Here is a 13939-nt window from a genome sequence, read left to right on the forward strand (position 1 = left end):
ACAGCGAAGGAGATAGCCATGGGTCGCCCAGGCATGGACAATGCGGACCCGGCAGAGAACCATGGAGTCCCTGTGAGAGGTCCTCATCGAGGACTTCCACAATTCGTGGTCCCCTTAATGGCTAGCAGTTTGTTGTGTGTACTGAGATTTTGCCATTCTGTCTACCAAAGCTGAAAAACCTTATGGCGTAATAATGAACACAGGTCAGTTGCTGGGATGCTGATCTCCAGAAGTGGTTTTCGTGTAGCCTGTTTGGCCAGCCTGTCGACAAGTTCATTTCCTGGAACTCTGACATGACCAGGGGGTCCAGACGAACACCACTGAATGACTAGACCATTCCAGGGCATAGATGGACTCGTAGATCGACGCTACCAAAGAATGATGAGGGTAGCTCTGGTCGATAGTTTTCAGGCTGCTGAAGGAGTCAGTACATACAAGAAACGATTCCCCAGGTCATGAACGGAGATACTGAAGTGCACGAGAAATGGCCACCAGCTCTTCAGTGAATACACTGCAGCCATCAGGTAAGGAATGCTGTTCAATATGGCTGCCGTGAATGTAGGCAAAGCCAACGTGACCATCAGACATCGAGCCGTCAGTGTAAACCACTTTAGAGCCCCCGAACACGTCAAGAATCGTGAGGAAGTGACAGCGGTGAGCCACAGGGTTAATAGAGTCCTTAGGGCCACATGAAAGGTCAAGACAAAGCTGCGGCTGAGGCATACACCATGGAGGATACGTGAACAGACCACAAGTAGAGGTGGTAAAGCAAAGGACTCCACTCTGGAGAGAAGTGACCACACACGAACCACATTAGCCCCGACGACCTGGGCCACCTATGTGGGAGATGGGCTACCGCAGGTGGGAAAAGGAGATGGTAACTCAGATGTTCAGGAGAACTATGAATGTGTGCTGCATAACTGGTGAGCAGTTGTGCACGTCTTATCTGCAATGGAGGGAACCCAGCCTCCACCAGTACATTGGTCACCGGACTCGTCCTAAAAGCTCCTGTCACTAGTCAAACCCCGCAATGGTGCACAGCGTCGAGTAAATGTAACGCTGAGGGTGCTGCCGTACAATAAACCACACTCCCATAGTCAATTCTGGATTGAACAAGGGTTCTGTAGAGCCGCAGCAGCGTAGAGCAATCTGCACCCCAATTGGTGTTGCTCAGGCAACAGAGGGCATTCAGGTGCTGCCAGCACTTCTGCTGAATCTGACAAAGATAGGGAAGAGAAGTCAATCGAGCTTCAGAAACCAGTCCTAACAATCAATATGTCTCCACTACAGTGAGTGGATCATCATGAAGGTAAAGTTCTGGGTCCGGACGAGTGGTATGACGTCAACAGATGTGCATGACACACAACTTTGCAACTGAAAACTGGAAGCCTTGGGCTAGAGCCCATAACTGCACCATGTGGATGCCTCCCTTTAGGCGATGCTCAGCAACACCAGTACTGGAGCAGCAGTATGAAATTCAGAAGTCTTCTACATACAGAGAAGGGGAGACAGAGGGCCCGACAGCTGCTGCTAGACTGTTAATGGCCACTAAAAATAGAGATACACTCAATACGGAGTCCTGCGGGACTCCATTCGCCTGGATATGGATGGAACTATAGGAGTCACCAACTTGGACACGGAAAGTAAGGAGCGACAGGAAGTTTTGGATAAAAATCGGGAGCGAGTCGCGGAGACCCCACTCATACAATGTGACAAAGATATGACGTCGCCAGGACGTGTCGTATGCTTTACTTAAGTCGAAAAAGATGAAACCCAGGTGTTTCCATCTGGAAAAGGCTGTTCGGATGGCAGACTCGGCAGACACAAGATTATCAGTGGTAGAACGACCCTGGCAGAAGTCGCCCCCACCGAGGAATGAGTAGGCCACGTGACTCCAGGTACCAACCCAACAGCCAACACACCATATGTTCCAGCAGCTTACAAACAACATTGGTGAGGCTGGTGGGCCTATAGCTACCCACATCAAGCGGCTTTTCACAGGTTTGAGCACCAGAATGATGCTGCTCTCCTACCATTGCAATGGAAAGATGCCATCGCACCAGATCCGGTTGAAGATGATGAGGAGATGTCGCTTGTAGTCAGAAGAGAGATGTTTAATCATCTGGCTGTGGATCCGATCAGGCCCAGGAGCTGTATCGGAGCAATGTGCAAGGGCACTGAGGAGCTCCCACTCCGTAAATGGGGCGTTATAGCATTCACTGTGGCGTGTAGTGAATGAGAGGACTTTCCCTTCCAGCTGCCGTTTGAGAGTGCGAAAGGCTGGGGGGTAATTCTCCGACACGAAGGCTCAAGCAAATTGCTCAGCAAAGTGCTCGGCAGTCGCATTTGCATCAGTAGGTAACACGCCTTTTATGGTAACACCCTTAACACCTGCTGGGGTCTGGTACCCGAAAAGACGTTTGATCTTTGCGCAGACTTAGGAAGGTGAAGTATGGCACCAAATGGTCGAGACGTATCTCTCCCAACACTTCTGCTTCCGTCGTTTGATTAGGTGGTGAACACGGGCACGTTGACATTTAAAGGCTATGAGGTGCTCCAGGGAAGGGTGTCGCTTATGCCGCTGTAGAGCTCGCCATTGCTCCTTAATTGCTTCAGCGACTTCTGGCGACCACCAAGGGACTGCCTTACACCTCGGGCACCATAGAAAGTGAGGGATCACATTTTCCGCCGCAGAAACAATTGTTGTAGTCACCTGCTCAACCATCACATCGATGTTACTGTGTGGGGAAGATTCAATGGTGACAGCAGAGCCCGAAGTTTCCCAGTCCGTCTTGTTTAAAGAACATCTGGGCAGGCGTCTGTAGGCCTGACACCGGGGTAGTGACAGGAAGATGGGAAAGCGGTCACTACCACACAGGTCATCATGTGCTCTCCAGTGGATAGATGGGAGAAGTCCTGTGCTGCAAATTGATAAAACAATGGCTGAGTAACTACCATGAGCCACACTGAAATGTGTGGCGGCCCCAGTATTTAAGAGGCAGAGGTCAAACTGAGACAGTAAAGTTTCACCATCTCTGCCTCTGCCAGTAAGCACAGTGCCACCCCACAAAGGGTTATGGGCATTAAAATCTTCCAAAAGTAGGAAAGGTTTAGGGAGTTGATCAATCAGTGCAGCTAATACATTCTGGGGTACTGCACCATATGAAGGACGATATACATTGCAAGCAGTTATTTCCTGTGTCATCCTTATTCTGACAGCCACAGCTTCAAGGGGTTTGAAGGGGCATACTTTCACTACAGCCTGAGTTTAGGACGTAAATGCAAACTCCACCTGACACTCGATTATAGTCGTTACGGTTCCTGTAATATCCCTTATAGCTGCAGAGGGCAGGGGTCCACACTGCCGGAAACCACGTTTCCTAGAGGGCAATGCAGATAGCGGGTGTAAAGCGTAACGGTTGCCATAGCTCAGCCAAGCAGTGGAAGAAACCACCGCAATTTCGCTGGAGGATGACATCATTTTGAGACTAGGAAGGCATGGAACATTCGATGAGGTATATTATGCTTCAGAGTCACCTGCTGCCACCGACTTATTGCCTGAGCAGTCTATATTCATTGTGTCTCAGGGTCCGGCGAGATCCAGGTCCTCGGCAGATGCCAGAATTTCCATACCATCCTCGGATGCAGAGCTTGTAGGTAGCAGTGGTGTGGGTGCCACCACAATTTCCTTGGTCTTAGGGGTTTTCTCTTTGGATTTCTCTTGTTGCTCCTTGGGTTTCCCTGGCTGGGACTTCACTGGCTCAGTCTCCAGGACTGAGGATGAGTGTGAAGCCCTACGACCAGCTAATTTTGGGCTCTTCAGCCAACGGCGTGTGTCATCTTTCCCACTAGCAGAAACCTGGGGAGGGAGTGACCTAAGGGACCCCTTCCTAGCGAGAGAAGCGGAAGAAGACTTACGCCTCTCTGGCTTAGAAGTTGCTTCCGAAGTAGGTGGTGCAGGAGTAACAGGGAGGAAACGCCCCCCCCCCCCCCCCCTGCCACACCATTAAGGAGGCAGGTGTAGTCTGCCAGCTCTGAGAGATGACTGGGGAAGGCACAGCTGACGGTGACAGAACTATTGTAGCAGCACCATAAGACGATGTCATACACACAGGATACAAGTGTTCAATTTTTCTCTTAGCCTCACTGTAGGTCAGTCGGTCCAGGGTCTTGTACTCCATGATTTTCCTTTCTTTCTGGAGAATCCTGCAGTCAGGCAAGTAAGGTGAATGGTGCTCTCCGCAGTAGACACAGATGGGAGGCAGGGCACATAGAGTATTGGGATGTGATGGACATCCGCTATCTCGACATGTGATGCTGGAAGTACAGCAGGAAGAAATATGGCCAAACTTCCACCACTTAAGCACCGCATCAGGGGAGGGATATAGGGCTTTAACATCACAGCGGTAGACCATCACCTTTACCTTCTCGGGCAATGTATCACCATCGAAGGCCAAGATGAAGGCACCGGTGGCAACCTAATTATCCCTTGGACCCCGGTGGACATGCCAGATGAAATGTACACCTTGCCACTCTAAATTGGGGCACAGCTCGTCATCAGACTGCAAAAGCAGGTCCCCATGAAATATGATACCCTGGACCATATTTAAGCTCTTATGGGGTGTGATAGTTACAGAAACATTCCCCAGCCTGTCACAAGCGAGTAACACCCGTGACTGGGTAGAGGATGCTGTTTTGATCAAGACTGACCCAGATCTCATTTTGGAGAATTCCTCCATCTCCCCAAACTTGTCCTCTAAATGCTCAACAAAAAACTGAGGCTTCATCGTCATGAAAGGTTCCCCATCAGCTCTCGAACATACAAGATACCAGGGCGAATAAGATTCGCTGCCATCCTTAGCCTGACATTCCTCCCATGGTGTGGCCAGGGAGGGGAACAATTTGCAGTCTTACTTCTGTGCATTGAATTGAGCTTGTGAATACTTAGAGACTGCTGGTGTTTCACCACCAGCAAGCGATGACGGACTACACTTCATCGCGTGTCATCCGCCCGGATGACACCCACTCCAACCAGGGGCCCTCCCCAGGGGCATCACCCACTCGCAGCAAAGGCCACCTGGCAGGATGGCCATTGCTGGGAGTCCTTATGCCCCAGGGGGATGGGCAACTATCCCTTGGCATACGTGGGGAGTCAACAGAGCAGGCATCAGCAGAGTGATCCTTGTGTGGTCAGGGGGCTACAACCAACAGGGTACATGGCAGCAGCACCACAATGGAATGGCTACTGAACGAAATCCATCGTCATCACAGTGACAGTGCGTGGTGCATGTTGGAAAACGCACCCAGGAAGGCGTCCTCCCCCAAGAGATGGAGAATGGGCAGGACTGCAATGCAGCAACGAGAAAGTGGGTTAAAAATTTCAATGCACGATGGACACTATGCAGCATGTAAGGCACCCTTTCCCAATTGGCTCACTCTTGAGGAAAATTTTGAAGAATGGAGGTCAAACGCTACAGGGGACCGTCACATAAAGGCCGAAACACGTGAAACTCCTTTTAGTCGCCTCTTATGACAGGCAGGAATACCTCGGGTCTATTCTTACCCCAGACCCGCAGGGGGAGCTACATTTGGTTGTTTCATTCAAATGGGATTGGGGGGGGGGGGGGGGGGGGGAGAACAGCAACTGAGTGGAAAAACATTTGACTGGCCAATCAGTTGTTCAAAGCAGTCATTTACCCCACTGCTAGCCTATAGGGATTAGAACCAAATTACTGTATGCAAACATAAGGAATAGGATAGTGGCTATGCGAACAAATAGTGAAATGAAATCCCGTGTCACAGAACTAAAAGATTACTGCACTGGACAGCTATTCAAATGCTGTGCTTTAGTAACAGATCTGGAAACACTCCAGTTAGTCAATCTAATAGTTAACAATCCTCCCAACAGCATATGCTGGTAATGGGAGCATTCATGAGAGTATTCATAAGACTTGGTGGAAGTAACTGGGAAGCCATTTGCATGTGATGATTTCATATTGATAGCACTGACCGAACACACATAAATTTGTACAAACATGTGCAGACATAGGTCAGACTGGACATGAAAACTGGCTTGACTTTTTCAGCAGAACCACCCCAGCATTTACCTTAGCAACACTATACAGGACTGAATGGCCATACAGGTGTTTCACCCCACTTTCATATGAGCCCAGTGCTTTAAACTGCACCAACAAGAGAAGCTTATTCCCAAAACTTAACCTATAAATTACAAGGGGCATTCAGTAGCTAATGAAACATTTTTTTCTCGCACAGTTTCAGTTGAAAACATGCATAATCCGTTGAGACATCGTGTAATATTCCTCCTGACCCCTATAGTTTCATGAAGTTATGATAAGTGGTGGCGTTACATGTAGCCTTCAAAATGGCATCTAACACAAATGCATTCCAACAAGCAGAGAGCAGTCAGAGCCATCCCAGCATTTGCCTGGTGCAATTTAGGGAAATCACAGGAAACCTAAATCAGGATGGCCGGACATGGGATTGAACCGCTGTCCTCCCAAACGCAAGTCCAGTGTGCTAGCCACTGCGCCAATAGGCTCGGTAGAATGGGAGTAAAACAATCATTAAAAAATCAGTAAAATTCAGTGACATTGGGCTTGAGCCCTGGCCGAAAACCTTGAGAGATCCCACATTTTTAATTCAGAATGAGGTTTTATATACTAGGCATACATCTGTAATATGTTGCTGTTAGACAGTAATGATTGCTATAAGTAATCTGTCTGACACTGCTGTGTTTCCCTTAAAAACAAAATGAAGAGCGAGATAGTACAGCATTACAACAAAGAATTCTCATTCAGGAAGTGTGGAGTTCAAACACAGTGACAAACCCTAATACTTGGTAAAACGCAGAAATCCCCCACCATGCACTTCATAGTGATTTGCAGGGTATAGATGTAGATGCAAAAATATCCATCTGTGCATTCAGAGTTAGAGCTTTTTGTGGCTTCTTTAGGTTGCTAAGTTGATTCTATTCAAAAGCTCATGACAATTTTCCAACCCTATCCTTGTCCAAGACAACAAAGGTTTTATCAAACATATCTCCAACATATTTGGGAAGTCTCATACTATTACATTAAATGGTATGTGAAGTGATAAATGATGATGATGATTATTGGTTTGTGGGGTGCTCAACTGCACGGTCATCAGCATCCGTACAAAGTCCTAATTTTTACACAGTCCAATCTAGCCACTTGTCACGAATGATGGCAATGCTGATGAAATGATGAGGACAACACAAACACCCAGAGAAAATCCCCAACCCAGCCGGGAATCGAACGCGGGACCCCGTGATCCAGAGGCAACAATACCAACCACTAGACCATGAGCTGTGGACATGAAGTGATAAAGAATACATGCCAACCACTATGGTAAACTACCCAATTAATTTAGATGAAGAGAGCTACAAAAATTTATCATCTCTTGTTTTGCACACAACAGATGACAAAGTTTATTGATTTGATAATACTATAAAACCATCTTCCTGGAAAATTCTCAAACACAGTATCTCTGGAACAGAGTAGAAGCACTTAAAATATATTTAATTGGAAATATTGGTTTGGAGATTCCTGCACTATAACAAAACTGCTTGTTTTAGCTCCAGCTTGTCCATGCCTTTGTTTTTATCTTGCCACACATTTTAAACAAAAAATTCTATTCATTGGATTGGGCAGGTGAATCACGACACTTGGCAAGGTACCCAAAATGAGTGAAAACTGAAGGTATGTGCTTACAAAAAATTACAATAAAAGTACAAGAGAACTAACAAAATGATTACATACAGTTCAAAAATCATTACATTCCTTGGTTTTTACAATTCCAATAAATAGAGGACTTTAAATTACAAAGTGCTAAAGAAGTTTCCTTGTCAATTCAAAACATGAAGTATTTTCCGAGCACATTCTGCATAGTTCATATTTCTTTGTTTAAGTTACAAATACCACCATGTTTGAAGCGGGAAAACACACAGTGGCAAAAAGTTCTGAAGAAACTGTTCAGTTATGAGTGCCCTGGTCTTATATCACATCATTAAAATGATTATTATTTTTTTTCCATCCTCAATGGTTTGCTTAAAATACATTTTACAAGAAAAATTGTGGATGAAAAGACACTGTGAAACGTGGCTTCTTTGGTAGGTTGATGAGATCCTCTACTATGCAAGCATAAGGGAACTGAACCCATCAAAGGTTTTTTATATAAAGAAATAATACGCATGTTCTCAACTGTATTACACATTCTACCGTTACAGACATTAAATTAACCAAGATCAAAACCAACCAAATATAATATGAATCATTGGCAGTTTGATTTCCGTGTATGATATTGATGTATCCAGTTGGCCGAAACCTGGTAGCAGCTAACGCATTAAACTGATCAACATATTCATAATTTGCTGTTCTGTGAAATAGATCAGCAGTGCAGATGTGATACGCTTCCGACTCTGGCCGTATATGATTAAGTAACCGGAAAATATACCAGTTCTATAACCACACCTCAGATCACAGATATGTGTATTCTTTATCAAAATAACACTTACTCAACAAGAACAACACATTCTTTCCCACAATTCCTTTCACGCAAAGTCCGCAGGGACATTTTCTTCGAATGTGTTGTCTGCTTTCTTGTTTTCTGCTCCCGCTGAGTGCAGACGAAATTCAGTTATTTTACCGCCAAATTAAACAGGTTTGACAACAGTGTTCACTAGCTCTTGGAATGATATCGATAATTGACTGTGGTCACCACACTCACTCACTGATTTGTTTCGTTTTATAAGAATTACAGTAGCTAAAAACGTATTCTTTGATTATACACTGCAACTGGTGCTGCTGCTGTATATATCATAGTTGATACTGGTATTAAATACGCGTTAAATATATTTTGTGTTGCAGTTGGCGACCCTTCGGTCACTGCAATTGTAGAACTCTGTGTGTAATCTGTGGTGTGTGTGTTTTGACTGGAGTTGATCTTTCTAACCAAAATGAATTCCGAAGATCCTCAGAACAAAAAGATCATGGCGTTAACAGAGGAAAGAATACAAGATATTGAGAAAAAGAAAGAAGTACTCGAAGGCTTATATTGTCAAGCTAAAGAATGCTGTGAGTAAATATCAAAGCATAGTTTTTGCTGAAGATGTCAAATTTATTTATCTCTTTCAGTATTTTTAAGAAACATTGTGTACGTATTCGAACAACAAACCAGACAACTAACGGTTTTCATTGTTACAATTATTTATGGAAAAATTAATCGTGCTATTTCCAAAATAGTTAAATAATGGTTGACACATGTTGTAACTTTGTCTATAACTGTATGAAAGACTGAAGCTGTAAGTTAATAATTGTAGAGTAAATTAGTTTATTCGCCGTGCAACCGGTTCACATGAAAGTAAGAAATCTGGTTCGAAATACCTGCGCTAACTACCAGGGGGGCATTGGAAGTTTCAGTAAGAGCTTTTTTTTCACAGTGTCGTGAATATTACGTACTCAACATTGTCACTATAAGAAATTTTTTGGTCAACACAGTGATATCTACATGTTCAATTTAAATTATTATTTCACAGTGAAAGATAACAGTAGAAAGTACACAATACATTGTTTCTATTGGCTGCCCTTAGCCAAACATGATGTTGCATTAATAATGTTTCCTGTGTACCTATGCAGTGGGCCAACACAGTATGGTAAACTTTAACCTGACCTAGCAGTGAAATTCATGCAGCTAGTAATGCACCCGTGTCAGACTATGATTGTCCAGATACTAACATATGATGCAGGAACCAATACTAAGGGTAATAAAGAGATAGCAGAAACACTGAACATGATATTCAGATTTTCCTTTAGTAATGAAGATACATTTGTACCCTAGTTCCCCAGTTTCCTCACTGAAAAGGTGAGTTATTTAGATATGTGGCAGTACCATCAGAAACTGATAAAATCAAGCAAGGTCCTCGAGCCTGATGTAACCGGGAATTTGCAGCTAGTTTCCATTTTAAACATAATACACTGTAGAATCCTTAAAGAAAAATCAGTGTCTAGTAATTGGACAAAGACACATGTCACTCTATTCTACATCAAGGGTAGCAGAAGACCTACAAAACCACTGACCTATCTCATTGACTGTCTGTTGTAGAGTTGTAGAATGTATTCTGTGCTCAAACAATGAAGTATCATGAAAAGAATTACCTCATCTCAACCACCATGTACAGTGTGGTTATAAATAAACTTTCACCACTTGAACTGGTGTAGGTGAAAACAATTTATTGTAAAGGTAACCAAATTTATGGGGATGATGTTCAGACTGGGCTGCAGGATTTTTGTTGTCAGTGTCTTTACTTGCTGGTATGGCACCATAGGGTTGAAACACAAGGGTCAGTATGCATAAAGTTGTTGACAGTCAACATGTACCTGGGCAAGGTGAGCAGGGCTTTATTTGTTATGCTTGTTTATCAAACCGACAGTAGTAGTGCTGCTACTCATTGCAAATATCGACCATAGATCTCCACCTCAGCTACTCTGTAATACGTGTGTAGAATTGGCTGATGGTGCCAAACTGTGTGACTACCAGATTTGAACCTGTGCAATTTCTGGTTGTGGGGTTACATGAAGGACGGGTTATGTCAGCGAGACAGTATCGCGTTAGAGGTAAAGATGAGCATAGCGAGGGAGGTAGCAAATGTCCCAAGCAAGATGTTTCATGCAGCAGTGGAGCAATCTCTAGTGCTGTTACAGTCTATCGATGATGCAGACAATCATCTAAACGTAAACATAGTTTCCTTCATTGATTTATTCTATTTATTTCTATTCTGCTCATCCTTACAAGTGTTTCTACAGAATTTCATTATTCTGTGACCACTTGTTTTTCATGGGGGCCCTCTCAAGTAACAAAAGTTTAGTTACAAGCACCATATATTGCAAAAACATCTATCGTGCAAAACCCGTCTTGTACTTTTCTCAGACATCCTAACAGCCATGGATCCAGAAAATGATGTGGGTGCTGTATTTCTTGATTTCTAAGATGTTTGACACTATTAATGAAAGTAGGATTAGCCTATAAGGGGCATGAAACAAAATTTGTGATAGGATTGAGGAGTTCTTGGTAGGAGTAAGACAGCATGTTATTTTAGATGGAGATTCATTGATGTAAGTAAAATTACCTTCAGACATTCCTCAGGCAAGTGGGGTGAGATGCTCGTTGTTTATATTTTATTTTATCACTGCCGGACAATATTAAGAACAACATTTTTGCAGATGATGCTGATATGATAATGCAGTAGGTACTGTCAGAAAAAAGCTGCAGAAATATTCCTTGAGATCTCAAAAGAGTTCAAAGTGATGCAAAGATTGCCAACTTGCTTTAAATTTACATAAATGTAGAATAATGCATTTCACAAAATGAAGAAGAAGAAAAAGTGCCAATGTCTTATTTCTGTACTATCAATAATGCAGAGTAAGAATGAGCCAACTTGTAAGAGTACTTTGTTATAACAATTTGTGTGAATGTGAACCAGAGTTAAGTAGGATCGGTTTAGGCAAGGCAAGTAGAAGACTTCGGTTCACTGGTAGAATATTGAGAAAATGCAGTCATTCTACAAAGGACACTGCTTGCGAGTCCCTTGTGTGCCCCATCGTAGAATATTGCCTCGAGTTTAAGGGAGGCATACTAACACAGGGAATGAGAGTTGTACCCTCTCTCCAGTGCTATTCAGTTGGTATACTGAGCAAGCAGTAAAGAAAACCATAGCTTGAAAAGGGAATTGAAGTTCTGGTGGAAGAAATAAAAACTTTTAAGGTTTGTGAATGACACTGCATTTATGTCAAAGATGGCAAAGGACTTGGAAGAGCAGTTCATCAGAATAGATAGTGTCTTGAACAGAGGTTATGAAATGAGCACCAGCAAAAATAAAACTAGCATAATGGAAAGTAATCAAATTAGATCAGGAAATGAAACACTAAAAGTCATGGATGAATTTTGCTACTTGGCAGCCAAATAATTGATAAGGGCCAAACTAGAGAGGATATAAAAAGAAATAATAAGAAAAGCAAGCAACTGAGATTCATATGAAGAAACTAAGGGAAATGTAACTCATCCACAAAGGAAGTGGCTTACAAAACTCTTGTCAACTGATTCTTTGTGTTGCTCATCAGTCTGAGAGCCTTTAAAGAAAGGATTCATAGAAGGCATGGAGTATATCGACCGAAGAGCAGCACATTTCATAAAACCATTCTTTAGTCATCATGAATGTCAAACAGGTATTCAACTCCAGTGGCAGACGCTACAAGAGAGGTGCTCTGCATCTAGGAGAGTTCTATTATTGAAATTCCAAGAGATAATGTCCGACGAGAGTCAGACAACATATTACTTCCTCCTACATGTGCCTCACAAAATGATCACAGTGAGAAAATTCGAGAAATTTGAGCTTAGTAAAGAGGTTTACCAATTCTTATTCTTTCCATATGCTGTTAATGAATGAAGCAAGGAAAGTGGCAGTGAAGGTATCTTATGCAACACGCAATCTGCTGGCTTTTGGATTGTTGATGTAGAAGTAGATAAAATACAGGCAGGATGTAGGAAGAAAAAAATCATTTCAGAAAAATGGGAATTTATTAGCAAAATCTAGGACTGAATAACAACAGTGTGAAAGATTGATAGCTAGTCAAGAGACAAGCACAACGAAAAAGACTGTTAGATATAATTCGTCTATCGGACTAAGTCCTTCATCAGACGTAGACAACACGTATTCACACAAGCACAGGTCACTCACAAATTGACACTGTGGCCTCTCTGGGGAGCTCAGATCTGACTGCAATTCACTGTGTCTGAGGTGAGCAGTGATCTTTGCTGGGATGGTCAGTAGAGTACAGAAGTGATGTAGGGTAGTGTGAGATAGCAGGATAGAGATGGGGAAAGATGCTAATTCTGCCTGTGAGGGCGTACAGGGTTGTGGTGTGACGTTGGGTATTGGGTTGTTAGATGCAGCATATTGAGGCTGAGCTGAGGGGGGAGGGGGGGGGGGAAGTAGAGTAGGGAAATGTAGTATGTGGGGGCAGGAAGAAGGCTAGGCTGGGGGCAGGGACTCTAAAAGATTGAGGCCAAAGGGATTGTGCATTTCAAAAAAACTGGTGTTAGGAAGAATCCAGGTACCACAGGCTGTAAAGCGTTTGCTCAAGTGAAGCACATACTGTTGGGTAGCATGCTCAGCAACTAGGTGGTCCAACCGCCTGTTAGCCACAGTTCATCAGTGGCATTGAAGCAGACAGACAGCTTGTTGGTCATTTCACCCATATATAGAGTGGCACAGTGTCTGCAACTAAGTTGGTGCATCACTCAACTGTTTTCACAAGTGGCCCTGCCTTTGGTAGAGTAGGAGATGCCTGTGACAAGTCTACTGCAGGCAGCAGTACAGCAATTTATGGGAAAGGTCTTGCATCTGTATGTATTGCAGAATATGAGCCATGGCACAAAAGGCTGGGAGCAGCCATGGAAAAGGGACATACAAGGGTATTGTACAGGTTGTGTGGATGATGGGATATCACTGAGGGGGTATGGGACGGATATTTTCATTTCAAGGCTTGACAAGAGGTCGTCTAAACCCTGGTGCAGAACGTCATTCAGTTGCTCCATTCATACCTGTTATATACCCTCATATGTAAAAAATGTCCACAATTTCCTCTACCAATTCTCAACAGTTCTTGTTCCTTTACCACCCGAAACCATGTTCGTCACTGTAGATCCCACCTCTCTTATACTAACATCCCCCATGCCCATGACCTTACTGCTGTTGAGCACTACCAATCCCAGCATGCAATTGACTCAAAGCTTAAAACCTCCTTCCTGGTCCCCTCTACCAATTATAGCCTCACCCGCAATGACTTTCCTTTGGAAGCCATCACTGACAAACAAACCAGTGGTACACCATTTGGCACTGGCA

At 43.7% G+C, this 13939-nt stretch overlaps 2 protein-coding genes across 2 annotated transcripts in view; one reads left to right on the top strand and one right to left on the bottom strand.

The window, feature by feature from the left end:
• The window catches only part of LOC124802805 (origin recognition complex subunit 5), a 169364-nt gene extending 160695 nt beyond the window's left edge, over positions 1-8669 (bottom strand). Inside the window, exon 1 of the mRNA XM_047263809.1 lies at positions 8555-8669. Within this exon, the coding sequence (XP_047119765.1) occupies positions 8555-8613 (59 nt within the window). The 5' untranslated portion in view covers positions 8614-8669. The remainder of the gene's footprint in view (positions 1-8554) is intronic.
• A 281-nt stretch (positions 8670-8950) lies between these two features.
• LOC124802716 (EP300-interacting inhibitor of differentiation 3) overlaps positions 8951-13939 on the top strand; it is a 100410-nt gene continuing 95421 nt past the window's right edge. Inside the window, exon 1 of the mRNA XM_047263682.1 lies at positions 8951-9113. Within this exon, the coding sequence (XP_047119638.1) occupies positions 8996-9113 (118 nt within the window). The 5' untranslated portion in view covers positions 8951-8995. The remainder of the gene's footprint in view (positions 9114-13939) is intronic.

This window comes from Schistocerca piceifrons, chromosome 6 (assembly GCF_021461385.2).
Source record: "Schistocerca piceifrons isolate TAMUIC-IGC-003096 chromosome 6, iqSchPice1.1, whole genome shotgun sequence".
Classification (NCBI taxonomy): domain Eukaryota; kingdom Metazoa; phylum Arthropoda; class Insecta; order Orthoptera; family Acrididae; genus Schistocerca; species Schistocerca piceifrons.